Source organism: Salmo salar, chromosome ssa04 (assembly GCF_905237065.1).
Source record: "Salmo salar chromosome ssa04, Ssal_v3.1, whole genome shotgun sequence".
NCBI lineage: Eukaryota > Metazoa > Chordata > Actinopteri > Salmoniformes > Salmonidae > Salmo > Salmo salar.
This window is the reverse complement of record NC_059445.1, coordinates 37,031,139-37,054,338: the sequence shown is the minus strand read 5'-3', so window position 1 is coordinate 37,054,338 and position 23,200 is coordinate 37,031,139. Positions and strand designations below refer to the sequence as shown.

General features: G+C 43.9%; 1 protein-coding gene across 1 annotated transcript in view; it reads left to right on the top strand.

The window, feature by feature from the left end:
- Positions 1-18,468, top strand: part of adamts2a (ADAM metallopeptidase with thrombospondin type 1 motif, 2a) — a 67,864-nt gene extending 49,396 nt beyond the window's left edge. The window contains exons 4-22 of the mRNA XM_014195930.2: positions 155-381; positions 2,813-2,896; positions 3,516-3,672; positions 3,766-3,871; positions 4,112-4,258; positions 5,887-6,019; positions 7,460-7,573; positions 7,699-7,844; positions 7,958-8,133; positions 9,120-9,253; positions 9,620-9,743; positions 9,896-9,976; positions 10,373-10,536; positions 11,256-11,415; positions 11,875-12,007; positions 12,186-12,393; positions 12,521-12,650; positions 12,772-12,846; positions 14,786-18,468. Of these exons, the coding sequence (XP_014051405.2) occupies positions 155-381; positions 2,813-2,896; positions 3,516-3,672; positions 3,766-3,871; positions 4,112-4,258; positions 5,887-6,019; positions 7,460-7,573; positions 7,699-7,844; positions 7,958-8,133; positions 9,120-9,253; positions 9,620-9,743; positions 9,896-9,976; positions 10,373-10,536; positions 11,256-11,415; positions 11,875-12,007; positions 12,186-12,393; positions 12,521-12,650; positions 12,772-12,846; positions 14,786-15,681 (3,395 nt within the window). The 3' untranslated portion in view covers positions 15,682-18,468. The remainder of the gene's footprint in view (positions 1-154; positions 382-2,812; positions 2,897-3,515; positions 3,673-3,765; positions 3,872-4,111; positions 4,259-5,886; positions 6,020-7,459; positions 7,574-7,698; positions 7,845-7,957; positions 8,134-9,119; positions 9,254-9,619; positions 9,744-9,895; positions 9,977-10,372; positions 10,537-11,255; positions 11,416-11,874; positions 12,008-12,185; positions 12,394-12,520; positions 12,651-12,771; positions 12,847-14,785) is intronic.
- Positions 18,469-23,200: the final 4,732 nt, after the last annotated feature.

Below are 23,200 nucleotides of genomic sequence, written 5' to 3'. Positions count from 1 at the left end.
CCAGCCGTGAAAATACTGCCCCCTAGCCATAACAGGTTCATGTTTTTTTGGCTAATATCATCCAGCTTATTTCTGTACAATGCCATTAACTACTGTGACTCCTCTCTAAGGCCTTCTTCCACACATACTGTATCTGTCTGTCTGTGTTGTTCAGGGTCAGTTATAGGTGATCTGATGGACCTGCAGGCTCTGTCCAGAGGAGTGCAGCAGCAGCATCACAACCTGATCTGGAACAGGACCAGGCAGGCTCGGGCCCGACGCCAGGCCAACGAGGAACACGAGCTGTTCAACATTGAGGTCCTACTCGGGGTGGACTCCTCTGTGGTCCAATTCCATGGCAGAGAGCACATCCAGAAGTACCTCCTCACCCTCATGAACATAGTTAGTACCATATACTACGCAACGCTATGCAATGCTATGCAACGCTACGCAACACGACACTACACTAAACCTTTTTCACACATGCAACCATTTCCACCTCTGAGGTGATTTTTCTACCACAAAATCATTCTCTAACCTAAACTCTGTAACCTGTTCTATGTGCTTTCAATGTGTTTTCCCCTTTTTAATTTCTGTCTCTTCCACCACCCATCTCCCCTCAGGTGAATGCACAGTGGCTCCTGTTTGAGACCTTGCAGAATTATTAATTTGATTCTAATGATTTTCTGGCACTCTGGCTTCAATTAGCCAGCTACCTGGCCAGTGAAATAGGATCCAGCCCATGCCCTCCGGTGGGTCAGGACAGGGGCCAGTGCTAATGAGGGCCCTGCTGCCAGGGTTATTAACACAGGGTTAGGGATGGGGTGGGGGGGGGCAGGGGCATGGGGTAGGACCAGGAAGAGATATAAAGAGAGGGGAGGAATTAAACAGGGGACGGTAGATACGTATAAGGATGAGGGCAAAAGAGTGTGTGTGTGTGTGAGGAACAGCGAGAGAAGGGTGCGATGGGAGTCTGGTGAATATTGATCAGATGCTTCTTTTCTTTGGCCAAGGGAGGAATTTGCTTCACATCTGTATCTACACCAGCAGGCCTCCCTTCGCTATTTCACTTGTTAGTATGATCCAGTGGAGCACTGTTCACTTTGCATGAATTTGAAAGCTTCATGACGGCTCATTTTCAAGAAATATAAGAAAAACAAGATCAAATGCACTACCCAGAAACACACTGTGGCACAGTTCTGTTATTCCTCAGTGAGGGGAGTCATTTAGCCATTTTACATTTGATCCACTGAAGCAGAGCAAGAGGATGAATCCAAGTAAATCAATTCACACAGACAGACAGACAGACAGACAGACAGACAGACAGACAGACAGACAGACAGACAGACAGACAGACAGACAGACAGACAGACAGACAGACAGACAGACAGACAGACAGACAGACAGACAGACAGACAGACAGACAGACAGAAAGATGAGACTGGCAGGTAGTCAGGCAGGCAAGCAGATAGACAGAGGCCAGGCGGGCAGAGAGACAGACAGACAGGTTAACAGAAAGATGATGACAGGTGGCCAGACAGGCAGACAGGCAGAAAGACAGACATACAGACAAACATAGACAGACAGAAAGACAGATAGGTCTACAGAAAGATGATGAGACAGGCGGGCAGAAAGTCGGACAGGCAGGAAGGAAGAAAGGCAGGCAGACAGACAGACAGACAGACATGGCCAGGCGTTCTCAGGGCTCAGGGGCTCAGGTGCAGCTGGCCCAGCCTATCAAGAGGGAGGGGCCCAGACAGACACAGGCCCCAGGGGGTTTCTACCAAGGACATCTTCTGAAGGTTGCTTAGCAACTCTTATGCAGAAGAAGAGGAGAGAGAGAGATAGAGAGCATGAGGGAGACAGGCAGTGTTCTCCTGACTGGGGACTAGGTACTGGGGACTAGTCCTTAACGGGTCTGTTTAGCTCTAATACGCTCGTTTGGATTCTTGTGCATTGGTGCCAATTAAACTGCATTCAATTGCATAATACATAAAGGATTCGGTGTATCAAGTATCTAGACTCCAACGCACATTCAATAACTTTTTCCTTTTAGCCTTTTTCAAGAAACCCTGTAATGGTCCATTGTAGTGAAATGGCTACCATGTGTATTAGATGAAATCTGATATGATAATACAAGCTAAAGATTTTCAATCAGTTACCGTTTACATTATCTCATGTCAGTCAGTCTGTCAGTGTGCGTGTCTGTTCTGCTCTCTTTGTCTCTATTCTCCTCCCCTGGCCTCATTAACTCAGTCTATCTGACAGGGGACTGTCCTCCTTCTATTCCTCTACGCTCACACTCACAGTCTCTCACACACACAAACACACACAGAGAGAGAGAGAGAGAGAGAGATCACACTCTCACTCACTGCACTGTCGTGGGCCTCCTCCCCTATGCCAGGAAAGGTGAGGTGTGTAAATGAATAAGGAGTGACAGACAGGGCCAGAGGAGACCATCCCTCTCTGGGAGATGCACACTCAGGCTGAGGACACCCCTGCCTCTCCTACTAATCTTTGACAGTTGGGACTGGAATAGTGACAGAAGACATAAAATATGTGTGGATACTTTTTTAATTAGACCTCTTAGAGAGAGAAGAGCATTCCTAGCAAGAGGTGCATTTCTGGGGAAGAGGTGCACATGATGCATTGATAAAATTCCAACATATCAATGTCAGATGGAAAAACACCAGGTCCTGTTAACTGCTCTCTTCCTCCTGCACAATATCCAACCTCTCTCAGATAAGTCAGCCAAGTGATATGCATTATGATCCTGTACTGTAGTCGCAGGCCACGTGCTTCTGTCAGTTTGTCTGTCTGTCTGTCTCCGCAGGTGAATGAGATTTACCAGGATCGTACCCTGGGTGCTCACATCAACGTGGTTCTGGTCCGTATCATCATGCTGTGTCCTGCCAAGGTAAGACACAATAGGCCTCAGTCATTCACTCACATGGTCACCAGATGTAACCTGTAGGAGATAGACTGATCTGTACTCTGGTACTGCAGTGGGGCTCTGTTGGAGCATGCAGGGTTGATGCGGTAAGGGATCTGTTTGTTTTGCCCTCTACCTGTTAGTCTGTATAATCTTTAAAATGCCAGATAAAAAAAAACGTGATCAAAAAAGAATAGTCCTTTACTGTATTTACTTTGATTAAGTAAATGTAATAGTAAAATCCTATTATCTCCAGTCTGCAAAAGCATTTTGTTGTATGCAGAGTTACATCAATTGTATTATGGATTGGATGTGATTGTCAGTTTATATGAGAGAATTCCTCATTTGCTGTCATGGCACCGGTGTGCATTTGTCACTTCAAGAGTACCACCTACTGGCTAGAAGGATATGCCAGAAATACTTTGGAAAAAAGCCTTTTCAATGCATTGCAGACATACAGGGAAATATACAAAAATAAGTTGTCGACATCCTCTTGATGAGTCACCCTCATCAATAACTGATCGAGTTTTTTTAGCATAACTATGTCATAAGAATGGGCTCAGGTAATGGGGTCACAGTTTGTCCTTTCCTGTATTGTCTCCAGTCTATGAGTCTGATAGAGCTGGGCAACCCGTCTCAGAGTCTAGAGAACATATGTCGCTGGGCCTTCCTGCAGCAGAAGGAAGACAGGAGTGATCCGGAGTACCATGACCATGCCATCTTCCTCACCCGACAGGAGTTTGGTCCCTCCGGCATGCAAGGTACTGGAGATACGATATACACATCATGTGTGTTCACACAGTATACATATTCCTTATTTTTCTCTCACTTTTGTTCTCTTTCTCATTGCTTAGGTTACGCTCCTGTAACGGGCATGTGCCACCCAGTGCGGAGCTGCACTCTCAACCACGAGGATGGCTTCTCCTCTGCCTTCGTCGTGGCACATGAGACTGGACACGTGTGAGACACACTTATACACACCGTTCAACACACAGTATGCACAAATATTGTATTATTGTATATATTACAACAGTAATATTGTATGCATGACAACAGTTACTACTATGCATTTACATGTCGTAGGATAACAAGAAACTCTATAAAAAATCTAAAATAATACACAGGATACATGAGTGCATACTCACAGATATGTATTAGTGCTTGCTGTTTATTTGACGCCATCCTGTCTTCCCCTGGCAGGCTGGGTATGGAGCATGATGGCCCCCCTGGTAATGAGTGTGGTGACGAGGTGCCCATGGGCAGCATCATGGCCCCTCTGGTGCAGGCTGCCTTCCATCGCTTCCACTGGTCCCGATGTAGCCAGGCGGAGCTCAGCAAGTACCTGAAGTGAGTCCAGGTCAACGCTGACCTCTGACCTCTCCCTGTTCCCACAGTCAGGACCGACACATCTCAATCCCCCATAGAACATGGCTTTACAGTGCATTCGGAAAGTATTCAGACCGCACAACTTTTTGATCATCCCTGAGATGTTTCTACAACTTCATTGGAGTCTACCTGTGGTAAATTCAGTGATTGGACATGATTTGGAAAGGCACACACCTGTCTATAAGGTCCCACAGTTGATAGTGCATGTCAGAGAAAAAAAACAAGCCATGAGGTTGAAGGAATTGTCCGTAGAGCTCAGAGACAGGATTGTGTCAAGGCACAGATCTAGGGAAGGGTACCAAAAAATGTCTGCAGCATTGAAGGTTCCCAAGAACATTCTTAAATGGAAGAAGTTTGGAACCACCAAGACTCTTCCTGGAGTTGGCCGCCCAGCCAAACTGAGCAATCGGGGGAGAAGGGCCTTGGTCAGAGAGGTAACCAAGAACCCAATGGTCACTCTGACAGAGCTTGTGTTCCTCTGTGGAGATGGGAGAACCTTCCAGAAGGACATCCATCTCTGCAGCACTCCACCAATCAGGCCTTTATGGTAAAGTGGCCAGATGGAAGCCACTACTCAGTAAAAGGCTCATGACAGCCCGCTTGGAGTTTGCCAGAAGGCACCTAAAGACTCTCAGTCTTGTTCTCGTCTGATAAAACCAAGATTGAACTCTCTGGCCTGAATGCCAAGCATCACGTCTGGAGGAGACCTGGCACCATCCCTACGTTGAAGCATGGTGGTGGCAGCATCATGCTGTGGGGATGTTTTTGAACAGCGGGGACTGGGAGACTAGTCAGGATCGAGGGAAAGATAAACAGAGCAAAGTACAGAGAGATATTTGATGAAAACCTGCTCCAGTGCGCTCAGGACCTCAGACTGGGATGAAGGTTCACCTTCCAACAGGATAACAACCCTAAGCTAACAGCCAAGACAACAAAGGAGTGGCTTTGGAACAAGTTTCTGAATGTCCTTGAGTGGCCCAACCAGAGCCCGGACTTGAACCCGATCGAACATCTCTGGAGAAACCTGAAAATAGCTGTGCAGCGACGCTCCCCATCCACCCTGACAGAGCTTGAGAGGATCTGTAGAGAAGAATGGGAGAAACTCCCAAAATACAGGTGTGCCAAGCTTGTAGCGTCAAACCCAAGAAGACTCAAGGCTGTAATCACTGCCGAAGGTGCTTCAACAAAGTACTGAGTAAAGGGTCTGAATACTTATGTAAATGTTACATTTAATTATTATAATTTTTTTTATACATTTGTTAAAATTTCGAAAAACCTGTTTTTGCTTTGTCATTATGGGGTATTGTGTGTAGATTGAATCCATTTTAGAATAAGGCTGTATCGTAACAAAATGTGGAAAAAGTCAAAGGGTCTGAATACTTTCCGAATGCACTGTATGTTGTCTAATGGTCTTATACAGATTAGATCAGGTTAGTTATGGAGGCTTCTCTGTCTTGTTCTCTTCTGTCTTGCAGTCATGTGGCTCATTCCTTATGTGATTACAGTGAAGGGTTAGATTTTGAAATGTTTATTCAACTGTTAGATTGAAACCAAAGTCTTCAATTCCAATGAACGTTTTTCTCCCACAGCTCCTATGACTGTCTCCGTGACGACCCCTTTGACCATGACTGGCCGGCGTTGCCACAGTTACCAGGGATCCACTACTCCATGGACGAGCAGTGTCGATTTGACTTTGGCGCCGGCTACACCATGTGCACGGCGGTGAGTCCTTCAACTCCTCACCCGTACGCACTCGTATGCCCAACAATCTGACTAATCGCCACACCAGCAGCATCTAGTGGTGTTACCAATTGAATTGAATATCCCTCCCTTAGAAAGGCTGCCATCTGGGGCTGGTAAAATCCAACAGAGCTTGAGCTTCACTCCAGGGTCTCTCTAATGACCATCGTCCTTGACTTCCTCCTTGACCTCCTTGTCTAGGTCTAGGTCAGGGTGTGACCATAAAACTGGAGCCATCTTAGCTTTTAAAGCATCCAGGGGAACAAATCAGATTTTTATGAACTCATGAGTTCAAAGCAGGCTGACTTGATCTGTCGCTGCAGTATGACCTCATTAGTCTTTGGATGAAAAGAGCTACATAACAATAACGGGTACATTCAATTGTCCCTCTAAAGAGGAAATCAACATTTCAGAGACAGTTATATTGAAATGTTTTTCATTGTTTCGTTTCAAGAAGGCTGAACTATTTGGAGATGGTTTTTGTTTGATGTGGAAAGGAGAGAATAAAGACAGCTGGGACAGCAGGTTTTTGGATCACATTCTGGAGTAAATTGGAGGGAGTGCCTATTGGGCACTTTGCTTCACTTTCTTGTCAAACTATTTCCTTAGCTGCGAAGGGTGGCCTGTTCAGCAAAGCAGGTAAGGGATAAGCTTAGGTCCGAGAAGTGTGTCCATAACTTCTTTGTTTAATGTTGTCCACAAACCATGTAGCTGTTAAGGTGTCTGTTAGGGTGGTCAACCATGTCACCGTCTATCCTTCGTGACATTGATGTACAGTTGTGTCGATCAGGGTTAGTATTTTATGAGGTAGGTGGACTGGTTTTACAGACCTGTCCTCGTGTGTACACAAACGCGCACACACACACACCTGACTCCATGATTTGTTCGATGTCCTTCAGGCCAGGTTACATGTACTGTATGTTCGCATGCAGCTTGTTCATTTATTTGATGGTGATGGAGTAAGCAAAGATGGGGTGATTTCAACCTAAAGTGTAAACGACTGGAGTTAAGGCGTAATATGTGAAACATCCTCCTGCAAATGTATCTGACTGTACTGTGCTGTGAGGGACCGCAATAGATTCATAGTATGTGTGGTTCTATGTACTGTATGTAATTCAAACATTATTTTTGAATCAGATTTGACCAAGTTCAATGTCTTGGTAATATATGTACTTCACAAAATGTAAGTATTAACATAGACGTCCTTAATGACTGTATTATTTATTGACCTGTGTAAACCATATCTTACGTAAAGTTACAACTATTCACAATATTAGAGATATATTGGACTGGTATACCAACAATGTTGGATGGCTGTGTACACACACTACTGTTGATGTTTTCTTGGTTGACATGTCAAGGCTGTGGGGAAGCTTTCTTCAGCTGCATGTGTGAGAGAGAGCATGAATCTGTTTCTTTTAGTACAGCACCTATGACCCCTGCAAACAGCTCTGGTGCAGTCACCCAGACAACCCATTCTTCTGCAAAACCAAGAAGGGTCCGCCCATCGACGGCACTAAGTGTTCACCGGGGAAGGTGAGAACGATTCCTCTTTACACGTTAATGCTTTGCTACAATGTTTGTGTAAACATAAGCAGTGACAACTCTCTTCCTATCACCCTGGTTCTCTCTCTCGTCCCAACCCTCTACCTCTCTTTCAGCACTGCTTCAAAGGTTACTGCATCAAGTTGACCCCAGACATTCTAAGGCAGGATGGTGGTTGGGGCACGTGGAGTAACTTTGGCTCCTGCTCCCGTACCTGTGGGGGTGGTGTGCGCTTCCGGACCCGTCAGTGTGACAACCCAATGTGAGTACAACAAGACGACACGCAGATAGATGTGCCTTTACTCTCTCTTCATAATAGGAAGATGTCTAAAATGTAAGGAACTCCCGCTGTCTTTCTCCCTTGCCATAACTCAGCCCTGCCAATGGAGGACGCACCTGCTATGGCAACAGCTATGAATTCCAGCTGTGCAACCTAGAGGAGTGCTCCGAGCCTTTCGCTGACTTCAGGGAGGAGCAGTGCAAGATGTGGGACCCCTACTTTGAGTATGACAACACCAAGCACCACTGGCTGCCCTATGAGCATCCTGATCGTAAGTTCACAGTGCTGCCTGGGAGTCAAAAGGCCTGGCTTTGAAAACGGAGCTATGTGTTTGGAGCGGAATAAGAGAATGGCATCACCACGAGCCTGTCCTCCCCAATTAAGGTGCCACCAACCTCCTGTGTTGTGCATGCCTTCTCCATCCATGGACTGTCCAGAGGCCAGATGGCTTTTTTTTATCAGAAGTTGACCTGGAGGCTTTGTTGAGACAGAGAAAGGAAAAATTCTACACCACTGCTCTCATTCTTCCGTTGTGAGGCCAGGACCAATTTCCATGGCACACCATCATAAAAATCTGAAGTTACATAAGGTGGCCCATAGCTAAAACAGACAGCTGAGCTCTAAGTGGAGAGCAGGGGGAGGAGGAAAGGGAGGAGGAAGAGTAGGAGGAGAAGCATCTGGCTGTACTGATATTCACACTACTTCATGAGGCTGTATCAGCTCAGTTAATGACCCAGCAGCTCAAGTCTCTTGGCAGCTATAATGATTGTGGGGTGATGAGTGGGGTCAATGGGAATGATTGGTTTACCGGGGAATCTGAGAAGCCCTCAGACAGACAGGCCATGCCTCTCCACATGTCAGGGGAATGTCGGTCAGGCCAGTGTTTAAATAAGGACACATGGAAATGTCATTACTCAGGATCCTCCCTCCTGCTTTCCTCCGGGGTGGAAAGATTGTTATTGTGTTATTTGATTAGCTTTATAAATGGGGTCTCATTACACACCCTTACAGTGTCCTTTTGCATTATCCTGTTGTTATTGCCATAATTGTGTATCCTCATGACTAAAACAAAATAATGCTGACATAGTATGATATAGAATTCAAAATATTGTTTGTTCAGATTGTTTCATTTGTGCCAGTGGAATATGGACAGGAATATGGGCACAGTCAAAGAAAGCTGAAGTCATGTACTGTATGACTATAATTTCTTTATGAAACCCTATATCATGTTCTCCTCCCCTCTCATCTGTACTGTAGCTGATGAGAGATGCCAACTCTACTGCAAGTCTAAGGAGACAGGAGACGTGGTGGCCATGAACAGGATGGTGCACGATGGCACACGCTGCTCCTACAAAGACCCTTACAGTATATGTGTGCGGGGGGACTGTGAGGTAGGCATTGCCCAGGTCTTATGGCCTACAAAAGTCATGCATGAAGGGACATGATTAAATACGGCCATAAACATTACAACGCCTTATACAATCCCATAAATCTCCTCCTGCTACTGGGTCTCTCTCTCTTCTCTCTCTCTTATATTTTCCCTTTCCGTGCAATACATATTGAAATATAATGTATTATACTGTCTGTCCACCTTATTACAGTAGTATGAGAAATGAGGTGGACGGCAAATGCTGAGTGTGCAATGGGAGGAGGGAGGTTTGTCAGAAAGAATGTCTTTGTCCTGATTGACCCATCCAGGTCCACTCCTCAGCCTGATCCCATATTCCCAAACACTGACTCAGCTTATCTCTCTACAGCACATTGGCTGTGATAACCAGATAGCCTCAGACACGCAGGAGGACAAATGTGGGATATGCGGTGGAGACAACTCCAGCTGTAAGATCATCAAGGGAAACTTCACTAGAAGCGTTAAAAAACAAGGTGAGCCCCTCCTCAACTTCCTCTACCCTCACTTCACAATAAAACATTTTAATGGGAGTCTAGGGATGCTCTTCTCGGTATCTTAAGCTGATTTTATACCAAGATGAGACTCTTCGTCATCACACATCTATTTTGTTTGCGGTTTGTTTCAGGTTTCCTCAAGATACTTGAAATCCCCCGAGGGGCCAGGCATCTGTTGATCCAGGAGTTCAAGGGGACCCCTCACATCCTAGGTAGGTTTATTTATGGACGGTTCTGTGAATAACAGAGTGGGTCGTTAATATCCTGGACATTGGTCTCTATAAATCAGTAATCTGTGACTAGCTTGGGTATGGAAGGTTGTTATTAATTGCTGCTTCAGTCAGGTCTTGGCTGCGTTGGGTTTGAGAGTACAGACAACTCTAGTTGGCTGCCAGTAATGGATCTGGACTGCTGGGAAGAGATCACCTGCGGATACTGATTTATACTGATCTAATGCTCATCCTCATAATCCTGCCAAATGTCTCTGGTTCGTTCCTCATATGAATAACCAACTTTAGAAAATTCAAGTTTAACCAAAAGTGTAATTCTGAGATGGAAAAGAAACCAACCATTACTATTTCCTTTTCTCATTGTTCTCCTTGTGTCAGCGGTGAAGAACCAGGCCACAGGTCATCTGTTTCTGAATAACGAGGATGAGTTCCCAGAGTCCCGTATGGTGATAGAGAAGGGGGTGGAGTGGGAGTACTACAACGATGACGACACGGAGACCGTCCAGACCACAGGACCTCTGGGATACGCTGTTCTGGTCATGGTGAGTCAATATACTCAGGTCCCCGACAAGTCAAAATTACTGCGATGACCTGTATTAATGTGTAGCCTACATGTCACAGAGCAATGTTTTTAATATCATTGTTTAGTCCGTACCCACTTTTAGTTAAAACCACCTCACCAACGGATATAGTAGCAGTGGCTTCAGGAAATAATTTAACCTGAAATGTTCTCTGTGCAGTGAGTATCCACTATCCAGCCATATCGTTGGCAAAAACCTCAGTGCATCGGTTTGCCTCATGTGGAGTTAGTCAAAGGTCCAATGCAGCTGTTTTTATCTCAATATCAAATCATTTTGGGTAACAATTAATTACCTTACTGTGATTGTTTTCAATTAAAATTGTCAAAAAGAAATCAAAGTAGCTTAGCAAAGAGCAATCTCTCAGGCAAGAATTTTGCTAGGACTGTCTTGGAGTGGTCTGAGTGCGGTGGGGAAAATGAAAAATTTGCTGGTTTTGGCAAAGATGTTTCTTACTGGTTTATTAACTAATTTACTGCATGGTGATGTCTCTGGAAGGCCAAAACTACATCCCACCAAAACAGGCTGAAATGGATCATTTTCACAATATTATTCCAACCTAACAGTGTGGGCCTTTAAAACAAATGCACAGTAGTTAAAGAAAATGTACCATATCATTGTCGCTGTCATGTTTGCCACGTCTCAAGCTGCTCCATAATTTACTGTATCTTTTCCTCCCACAGATCCGTTCCCACGGTGACGCCAAAGTGACCCTCTCCTACAAATACATTCTGCACGAGAAGCTGCAGTCATCCATAGAGAACAATCTGGTGCAGGAGGACACAGCCTACTTTGAATGGGCTCTGAAGAAATGGTCTCAGTGCTCTAAACCCTGTGGAGGAGGTAGGTAACAAGCGTGTCTTTAAAAGTGTCAATAAACATGCTATTCAAACTTTTTACTGCAGTTGGGCTGAATCAAGGTCACACATTCTGGGTAGTCTTAAACAAATCTACTTTGAAACAAAAGTGTAGACCTCACACACATGGTTATGGGCTTAACAAAAGGAGACACGTACTATGTACATTTTGAGTTTGCATCCCAATATTACACTTTATATACTGTACATCACAGAAGACTGAAATATACACAAAATAATTGACATAGAAACGCTGTATTTTCGTATATTTCTAGTCATTATTAATTATGAAATTATAAAAAATATTAATAACATTCCACCCATGAAACCAAAGAGGGCGCTTTTGGTCATTGACTGCAGGAAAGGGCTACCTGCCAAATAACCTTGGATGTTGACCAACATTGTTGATGTGAGTGGTATTGTGTACACTGTGTACCCTCGATAGGTAAGCAGTACACACGGTTTGGCTGCAGGAGAAAGTCCGATGGGAAGATGGTCCACCGCACCTACTGTGTGAACATCGACAATCTCAGAGCTATCAGCAGGGATTGTAACCAGAAAGAGTGCTCCCAGCCAGTGTATGTGAATGCATTGATGTGTTTGTTTGATACGTGTGCTGTGAATGTTCTATGCAACTATTGTATTACTATGTCTGTACATAAGCTTTTAATATTCCTGTTGTCTCAGTAAGTTATTTCTGTTCTCACTCTACCTGTATGGTGATGTGTATGTGTGTGTGTCAACTCTATTCTCCAGTTGGATCACTGGGGACTGGGAGGAGTGCAGTTCATCCTGTGGGAAGACTGGCTACCAGAGCCGCTCTGTACGCTGTCAGCAGCCCCTCTCTGGCGGTGGCCAACGTTCCATCCACAGCAAGTACTGTAATGATGACAGGCCAGAGGGACGACGACCCTGCAATCGCCAGCTCTGCCCTGCCCAGTGGAGAGTAGGACCCTGGTCCCAGGTACGTAGGCGTTGAAAGACAAATGTGAATAATTCTCCACCATTACCAACAGCAAATATAAGATAGACAGGAAAACACTTGTTTCCATGAAATCTTTAACTCAGAGGAGTGTGTGCGTGTGTTTTAGTGTTCGGTGACGTGTGGCAATGGGACCCAGGAGCGCCAGGTTCTGTGTAGCACTCCTGATAACTCAGTTGGACTCTGCATGGAGACCAAACCCATCACACTCAGGACCTGCCAGCTAGTCCCCTGCACAGGTGACTGTCCAATCTCAAGGCTTAAGTTATTGAACACAAGTACATAAAAATGTATTACTGATACAATATTGTTTGATTTTTCACACCGTACACAATCCTTTTCTGTTTGTTTTGTTCTCAGGTGACGGAAAAAACGTTTTGATCCAGTGGCTGTCACGGTCCAACCCAGAATTTCCTGGACCCAAGATCTCCTCAAGTAAACGTCCCCTCTATAGCGCGGAGCGAGGAGTCCGCTGCATGCCTCTGCTCACCTGGGCTCTACCCTTCTCTCTCTGCCTCTCTCTGCGGGGCAGACTGCATTGATAGTGGCTCTCTGTTCTTCTCCTCTTCTCCTCTACTCTGGAGGTTGGCTCCGAAAAGCTCCTGCCTGACTTTGGCTTCTCTGTCTGGCTGAGAGGTGGAGGCTTCCGGTACTATGGTCTCTTTGGCTCTTTCTCTCACACATATACACTCTATCCTTCAGGGGTCTTACTGTACTGTAGGCTGCAGAGCTGGCCTTGGAACACTCACTGACGAGAGAAATGGAAGTTCCCATCCTGATAAGGCTCTATTAACGCCTGGATGCAGGACTATGGTTGTGGCCTAGCCTCTGTATATGGAGTTGCTCACTGGTTTGCGTGTTGTTGGGTTTCAACCTGGGACACTCCATGGAAGTGAATATGGAGTTTTGCAGTGGATTTGATAACAAGAAGAGACATTTATTCCATGATTGTTAACACAAAAGGTGCAGCAGCTCATTATAGTTATACATTATGCATACACAATTATCAACAGAAATAGTTCCACAGAAATAAAGTGTGGATTACTATGCCTCTCCATTACTGACTGTTACCATACCGTATATGTATTTTTGTATCAATTCTACCTAAATATTTATGTGAAATGTTTAATTAGCATTAAAGAGTATGGGAATTTAGTAAGGAGGCCAGAATGTTTATGGGGAGGTGAGTATGGTTCATTCTCACTTTCAGAAAGTACTGTGAATTTTACTCAAAACACATTTTGTGCGTCAGACCAAGGACACTAAAATGTGCCCTTATATCGCTAAATGCTTGTTTGTTAGTGTATAATTGTAAGGCATTAGTCAAAACAGATACCTCATGCAATGATTTTGTCATAAACATCTCGAGAATACCTTTGCCTTATTAGGCTGTTGAGAGAAATGAAAACATGGCTTTTTCTTGTGTGATACAGCAGAAGCTTCCTGAGGATGAAAAAATTACTTGAACTTGATGTTTACAACCAAATGGATTCTATTCACAGCACCTTCATGGACAACACAGATCGTCATTTATTATCCTTGTATCATTATCGTGGAAAGCTATATTCTGTCCGCCGTGGGGAAAACCCTGTGTCAACAAGACTTGAGAGTATCTACAGTATATCAAATTGTGTTGCCTGTATTAAGGACCAAGTTTCTGAACTTGGTGACAATGAATTGTGTGCTTTCACCAGCCAACTTGTAAGGCCTGAAAGCATGTGTTCCTTACTATATATTGGTCCAAAATAATTTTTTATCAGAGATACTGGATTAAGAGTTTTTATGCTTATCAGGAGACATTAAATATGTTCCTTTTACACATAGGAGGACACATTTATTGTTTCCCTTGACAACCAGTGTTTATATCAGTTATTGTTAATCTGTTTTGGCTTACTGGTGTTATGCAGTTCTTAACCAAAGTGTTTACCAAATTGTTAACTGTGTACAGTACCTTCTGATTTAATGTACAGTACTCAATCAAGACAAACAGCTCCATACTGAACTGCATAGACAGCTTCATATATTTGACAGGGAGAGTGTATTATATGACTTTGGTTTCTAGTTTGTTTTAGCAGTACAGCCCAAACCCAACAAATAAACTCATAAAATGATTCAACTTTTTGTCTCACAGATTATACACCGCGGGTGATGAATAATATGGTGAAGAACAACTGTATCTTACCGTTTACATCCATTCAGTCTGACAAACAAGCATCCCCTTCCTATATGCTTGCTTAATCACAGTATCCTTTTCTGTTACTTTCTCACCTTTTCTTTCTTTGGGGTAGTTCTGTGGTTTATTATGTTTACCATAACATCTGGGCCTATAGAGGTTGTGTTTCGTTTCTGAGATGAGTGTTGCTTTGTGTTTCAGGGCAGTGTAAGGGGGATAGGTCAGCGTTCTGTCGTATGGAGGTGCTGAGCAGGTACTGCACCAACCCAGGGTACAGACAGATGTGCTGCAAGTCCTGCACTGAGGGGAACTTCACCACTATGGGCCAAAACATCACCACTGGGCCCTGGAGGTACACCACACTACCCACCACCATCAATGGCACCTATTCAACAAACCCCACAACAACCCTCAGACCCAAACCCACCGCTGGGATATATAGCACTGACTTTGCTTATGTCGAGCATGATGATTATGGGGAGTATACAACCAAAACCGACGAACACAACACAACTAAAACATATAGGCCTACCACCACCCCTGGATTAACCACTAGACAGCCCAGAAGAATAACCACCTATCCGGTTACTGCCAGAAGTACTACATCTCCAACCACCACCACTGAGGAGACTACGGTTCCCAGAACCTCCATCATCACCGTCACTACCGCTGAACCCACCACAATCCCCACCAGTCAGGACCCATCAACTCTCAGAACTACAAATGTCCCCAAGTCCACCACAGCTTGGGTTGATGTTATTGAGAGGGAGTCCTGGACAACCCTGGCTCCATCCACTTCCAGACCTAAAGGAGACAAGAGACGGAAAACCATTCCAACACAGCGTAGGGTCATTGTGACACTCATGCCCTCCACCATAGCCCCCCACCGGACAGAGGACAAGAGAGAAAACAACTCGGTGGACGTGCCGTATAGGATCGTTGGTGTAGACAATGAGGTCTTTCAAAACCACTTTGTTCCTAGAATACGGCCTCCATACCGAGAAACGACACGAAACAAAAGGATACAAGAACTCCTAGCAGAGAAAAGGAGGCAAGACTTACTTCTCAGACGAGCAAAAAGAAAACCAGGACCTTGATAGTCAGTCATTCAAGTCATCTTTGTTAGTGCTCTATATGGAGATATTCCTATTGAACACCTGCATAACAATTTTGCTTTATTGAAACCAGAGTGAAACCACTCATTCCAGCTCAGACTGTCAGTCATGTAGAAATTAAAACTTGCGGCTTGAAGATTAGAATTTGGGCTGCTTTGTTTTTTTTATCCAATGAGGAAAGGGGACAGCAATGGACAAAACAGACAAAATATTCAGAAATGAATATACTAACACTACAATTACTATTCTGTAAATATATTATTTTGAGCGATAATTGCACATTTGTACTTGCTACTTGGCAATGAAGAGATTTGATTGTCTTTTATGCTTTGATGTTATTACATTGTACTTTTGTTAATATTGTGAACAGTTTACAATTTGGACCTTTGTAGCTCAGTTAGTAGAGCATGGTGCTTGCAACATCAGGGTAGTGGGTTTGAGTCCCAGGACCACCTGTACGTAAAGAATGTATACATACATATACAGTATATATAGGGGAGAGGGGAGTATGTTGAGGCATTTTTTACATTCAGTATCAAGGGAAATATACTGTAGTATTCTTTCTAACAAAGATATCTACATATATTTATTTGTTGTTGTTTATCCCTGGACATAATCAGAATTAATGTAAACATAATAGTTCTGAAAACATAACATTAGTGGTACTGTATCTTGGCACAACTTACGCCAGGAATGGGATAAGTTGAGCATAGAGACAGGGTAAGGAGAACATAGGGACAGGGTAAGGAGAGCATAGGGACAGGGTTAGGAGAGCATAGGGACAGGGTAAGGAGAGCATAGAGACAGGGTAAGGAGAGCATAGGGACAGGGTAAGGAGAACATAGGGACAGGGTAAGGAGAGCATAGAGACAGGGTAAGGAGAACATAGGGACAGGGTAAGGAGAGCATAGAGACAGGGTAAGGAGAGCATAGAGACAGGGTAAGGAGAACATAGGGACAGGGTAAGGAGAGCATAGAGACAGGGTAAGGAGAGCATAGGGTCAGGGTAAGGAGAGCATAGAGACAGGGTAAGGAGAGCATAGGGACAGGGTAAGGAGAGCATAGGGACAGGGTAAGGAGAGCATAGAGACAGGGTAAGGAGAGCATAGGGACAGGGTAAGGAGAGCATAGGGACAGGGTAAGGAGAGCATAGGGACAGGGTAAGGAGAGCATAGGGACAGGGTAAGGAGAGCATAGAGACAGGGTAAGGAGAGCATAGAGACAGGGTAAGGAGAGCATAGAGACAGGGTAAGGAGAGCATAGGGACAGGGTAGGGAGAGCATAGGGACAGGGTAAGGAGAACATAGGGACAGGGTAAGGAGAACATAGGGACAGGGTAAGGAGAACATCGGGACAGGGTAAGGAGAACATAGGGACAGGGTAAGGAGAGCATAGGGACAGGGTAAGGAGAGCATAGGGACAGGGTAAGGAGAGCATAGAGACAGGGTAAGGAGAGCATAGGGACAGGGTAAGGAGAACATAGGGACAGGGTAAGGAGAGCATAGAGACAGGGTAAGGAGAACATAGGGACAGGGTAAGGAGAGCATAGAGACAGGGTAAGGAGAGCATAGAGACAGGGTAAGGAGAACATAGGGACAGGGTAAGGAGAGCATAGAGACAGGGTAAGGAGAGCATAGGGACAGGGTAAGGAGAGCATAGAGACAGGGTAAGGAGAGCATAGGGACAGGGTAAGGAGAGCATAGGGACAGGGTAAGGAGAGCATAGGGACAGGGTAAGGAGAGCATAGGGACAGGGTAAGGAGAGCATAGGGACAGGGTAAGGAGAGCATAGAGACAGGGTAAGGAGAGCATAGAGACAGGGTAAGGAGAGCATAGAGACAGGGTAAGGAGAGCATAGGGACAGGGTAAGGAGAGCATAGGGACAGGGTAAGGAGAACATAGGGACAGGGTAAGGAGAACATAGGGACAGGGTAAGGAGAGCATAGGGACAGGGTAAGGAGAGCATAGGGACAGGGTAAGGAGAGCATAGGGACAGGGTAAGGAGAGCATAGGGACAGGGTAAGGAGAGCATAGGGACAGGGTGGGTTGAGCCACCTTGGGGTAAGTGGGTGATGGTGTCCTGTGACAGTGGGGGCTGGTGCATGTTCTCAGAGCGTAATATGTTAATGTTCTAGACACATTTCATGGGAATGTTGCAAGAACATTCATGTGTCCAGGTTCCTAAGGGTTAGGAGAATGTTCCGCCCCACCAAACATACTGTACACAGAAGATGGTTGCCATGTTCTCAGAACATAAGATATGAATGTTCTAGTAACATTTCATGGGAACATTGTTTTTGCCATGTGTCAACAACAAAAAATCCATTACACATCTTGTGCTGAGCCAATCAAGGCCCTGATCAGTGAACCACTGATAGCTCTTTGTCTGTTGGCAAAGTTGGGTATACTCCCGCACACAGGGATTAATTGAATTTGCAAAGTGTAATCATGTGTGTCAAATATGTAAATTGTAAGCACTAACTCTTATTCAACATGTCCTCACCTGGGATTTGAACTCACAACCTCTTGGGTCCACGGTACTCCAATCTTCCTGCCCTCAATAGTAAGATTAATGGATATTGGGCACGGACATGGTGGCCATGTCCGTGTCAGATATCCATTAATCTGAAGATTGTGTCATCATTGATTTGATTTACTTATTTCAGCAATTTAAGGGCTTTGTGTATAGGTGTCTAATGTTGGTGGGGCATATTAATCTGTTTTACTGATATTCCTGAATCACTATCATCAATAAAATACTTTTAACAGAGCTGAGATTTAGTTTGAAAGTGCATTCACCCTACTGCTTAGACCTATCAAGTTGTTTCAGATCTACACAAGTGCCTAGGGAGTAGAGGTTAGTTTCTTCTGGACAGCTCATTACTATACTAGCGCATTAAACACATGCCCTAGATATAACCCTTATTGGGACAGTGGTTAGGGTGTTTGTCATTGATGCTGCTGGCCTGGGCTTGCTAAGGGAGTCATCCTACATTCACGTTCTCAGCAATATATGTTAATGACAGTTACAACACACTTATCTGTCTAATTAAAATGAGTTTGAAAGATGGGAATCTGTAGGATTACCTTTGAGCACAAATGATGACCATATTTCCACTACCTCTCATATGTTATCAGTTTTTATTAATTCTATACAGCTACCTAGTTAAATAAAAGTTCAATAAAATAAATTGTTTTCTTGAAATCCACACCATTCAAAAATTGATGTAGCAACTTCAGATTGCACCTTTAACATATTGTGATGTCTGATATGTTCAAAGTGATTCGGTTGCAATTTGTCTGTTTTTCCACATTAAAACTTGGAGATGGAACTACAATATCTCACAAAAGTGAGTACACCCCTCACATTTTTGTAAATATTTGAGTATATCTTTTCATGTGACAACACTGAAGAAATGACACTTTGCTACAATGTAAAGTAGTGAGTGTACAGCTTGTATAACAGTGTACATTTGCTGTCCCCTCAAAATAACACAACACACAGCCATTAATGTCTAAACCACTGGCAACAAAAGTGAGTACACCCCTAAGTGAAAATATCCACATTGGGCCCAAAGTGTCAATATTTTGTGTGGCCACCATCATTTTCCAGCACTGCCTTAATCCTCTTGGGCATGGAGTTCACCAGAGCTTCACAGGTTGCCACTGAAGTCCTCTTCCACTCCTCCATGACGACATCACAGAGCTGGTGGATGTTAGAGACCTTGCACTCCTCCACCTTCCATTTGAGGATGCCCCACAGATGCAAAATAGGGTTTAGGTCTGGAGACATGCTTGGCCAGTCCATCACCTTTACCCTCAGCTTCTTTAGCAAGGCAGTGGTCATCTTGGAGGTGTGTTTGGGGTCGTTATCATGTTTGAATACTGCCCTGCGGCCCAGTCTCCGAAGGGAGGGGGATCATGCTCTGCTTCAGTATGTCACAGTACATGTTGGCATTCATGGTTCCCTCAATGAACTGTAGCTCCCCAGTGCCGGCAGCACTCATGCAGCCCCAGACCATGACACTCTCACCACCAAGCTTGACTGTAGGCAAGACACACTTGTCTTTGTACTCCTCACCTGGTTGCCGCTACACACGCTTGACACCATCTGAACCAAATAAGTTTATGTTGGTCTCATCAGACCACAGGACATGGTTCCAGTAATCCATGTCCTTAGTCTGCTGTCTTCAGCAAACTGTTTGCGGGCTTTCTTGTGCATCATCTTTAGAAGAGGTTTCCTTCTGGGACGACAGCCATGCAGACCAATTTGATGCAGTGTGCGGCGTATGGTCTGAGCACTGACAGGCTGACCCTCCACCCCCTCAACCTCTGCAGCAATGCTGGCAGCACTCATACGTCTATTTCCCAAAGACAACCTCTGGATATGATGCTGAGCACGTGCACTCAACTTCTTTGGTCGACCATGGCGAGGCCTGTTCTGAGTGGAACCTGTCCTCTTAACTTCTTCGGGCTAGGGGGCAGTATTCGGAAGTTTGGATGAATGAGGTGCCCAAAGTAAACTGCCTGTTACTCAGGCCCAGAAAGATATGCATATAATTGGTACTATTGGATAGAAAACACTCTAAAGTTTCCAAAACTGTTAAAATAATGTCTGTGAGTATAACAGAACTGATATGGCAGGCGAAAACCCAAGGACAATCCATCCAGAATTTGTTTTTCTTTCAGCTCACCCTTGATTACTATGGCTGGAAATGGGAATATAAAAGGAAGTCCTCCCAGATTGCAGTTCCTATGGTTTCCACTAGATATCAACAGTCTTTAGAAAGAGTTTCAGGCTTGTTTTATGAAAAATGAGCTAGAATTTGTAGTTTTAGTAAGTGGCTCCCATTTTGGCTGTAGTGTTTGCGTGTTCCGGTGAGTGCGCATACTTCGTTATTTATCTCCGATAATGGTCTCCGGTATTCTCCGTCTTAAATTTGATCATTTATTTACATATTAGGGTACCTGAGGATTGATTAGGAATGTTGTTCGATATGTTTGGAAGAAGATTATTGGTAATTTACGGGATTCATTTGTATGCATTTTGAATGAGGGAAACCGGTGGATTACTGAGTCTAGCGCGCCAATGAAACAGACTTTTTGGGGATATAAAGAAAGACTTTATCGAACAAAAGGACCATTTGTTATGTAGCTGGGATCCTTGTGATTGCAACCAGATGAAGATCTTCCAAGGTAAGTGATTTTTATCGCTATTTCTGACTTTCATGACGCCTCTGCTTGGTTGGAAAATGTATGTAATGCTTTTGTGTGCGGGGCGCTGTCCTCAGATAATCACATGGTGTGCTTTCGCCGTAAAGTATTTTTGAAATCTGACAACGCGGCTGGATTAACAAGAAGTTAAGCTTTTAAATGATGTATGACACTTGTATTTTCGTGAATGTTTAATATTACGATTTCTGTAATTTGAATTTCGCGCTCTGCAATTACACCGGATGTTGGCCAGGTGGGACGGTAGCGTCCCAATGATCCGTAAGAAGTTTTTAAGATGCACAGCTATTTAGGATTCTACCGAATAATGACATTAACATATATTACTAAGAATGTGAGTGTAGGGTAACTGCCCTAGAAGGTCTTGAACCCAGAGCCACCAGCATCAATGACGAACAACCTAACCACCGGCCCAATAAGGGATATCTCTGTTTAAAGTTTTACCAAGTCATCGGCACGCCCCCATGAACAGACGAGACCTGGCGTCATTAGACAGCCTTTATCTGTCATTCCGAATAAAACCCCCACCCAGGCTTTCTATCACCAGATCAGGCCTCCACTCCATTACGAGTTGGCTAATAGGTTTGACCATGCATCCCTCTACTGAACTTTAACCATACCACGTGGTTAAACTATTAGACTATCGATACAGAATAAGAACAAGTCTTTGATATTAATTACTAGTCTGCAGCTAGGAATTCGGTATCATTGAATGCGACAACCGCCGGAAACATCTGTCCTATAACGACATGAACGAATGTCGCTTTGAAAGAACCATTCTGAGAGAGAGAGAGAGAGAGAGAGAGAGAGAGAGAGAGAGAGAGAGAGAGAGAGAGAGAGAGAGAGAGAGAGAGAGAGAGAGAGAGAGAGAGAGAGAGAGAGAGAGAGAGAGAGAGAGAGAGAGAGAGAGAGAGAGAGAGAGAGAGAGAGAGAGAGAGAGAGAGAGAGAGAGAGAGAGAGAGAGCTCTCCAACAGAATGACCTTTCCAACAAAGATCCCGACGACACACTGAGCGTAAATATATATATATATATTGATTGCAATTGTTCCCGAATGAGTGAGTGTTCATGTGCAAAGGGTTAGCAGTTCAATTGTATAATATTCAATTCTGAACCATCCCTTTTGTTTAACCTCTATGGGCTAGGTGCAGACTACTCAACACCCATTGTAATCCCGTGGCGCGTTATTCAAATTCCTCAAAAATGCAAAAACTTCAATTTTTCAAACATATGACTATTTTACACCATTTTAAAGATAAGACTGTCGTTAACTTCTTGGGGCTATGTGGGACGCTAGCGTGCCACCCGTGGTGCACCCTATCAACAGCAGGTGCATTTCAAGAGCGGCAAATTTGAAACCAAATAAATGTCAAAATTCAAATTTTTCAAACATACAACTATCTTACACCCTTTGAAAGATAAACATCTCCTTAATCTAACCACGTTGTCCGATTTCAAAAAGGTTTTACGGCGAAAGCAAAAAGTTAGATTATGTTAGGAGAGTACATTGACAATAGCTGTGTGTAATGTTTTGTCAATTCAAAGACAGGGTCACCAAAACCATAAAACCAGCTAAAATGATGCACTAACCTTTTACAATCTCCATCAGATGACACTCCTAGGACATTATGTTAGACAATGCATGCATTTTTAGTTCTATCAAGTTCATATTTATATCCAAAAACAGCGTTTTACTATGGCATTGATGTTGAGGAAATCGTTTCCCTCCAATAACCGGCAGTCAAGTCAGCACCACAAATTAAATAATTAAAATTAGAAAACATTGGTAAAATATTATATTGTCATTTAAAGAATTATAGATTTACATCTCTTGAACGCAATCAACTTGCCAGATTTAAAAATAACCTTACTGGGAAATCACACTTTGCAATAATCTGAGCACTGCGCCCAGAAAAATATGCTTTGCTATACAGACAAACGGCCATATTGGAGAGATCTAAAATCGAAAATACTATGTAAATAATCCATTACCTTTGATTCTCTTCATCAGATGTTACTTCCCGGAATCCCAGGTCCATAACGAATGTAGTTTTGTTAAAAAAAGCTCATAATTTATATCCAAAAAGATCCGTGTTGTTAGCACATGATCTAAGCCAGCCGGACTTCTCGTCATGAACGAGGGGAAAAAATATATTTACGTTCGTTCAAACATGTCAAACGTTGTATAGCATAAATCATTAGTGCCTTTTTTAACCAGAACATGAATAATATTCAAGGTGGACGAATGCATTCTCTTTTATAACGTATTGG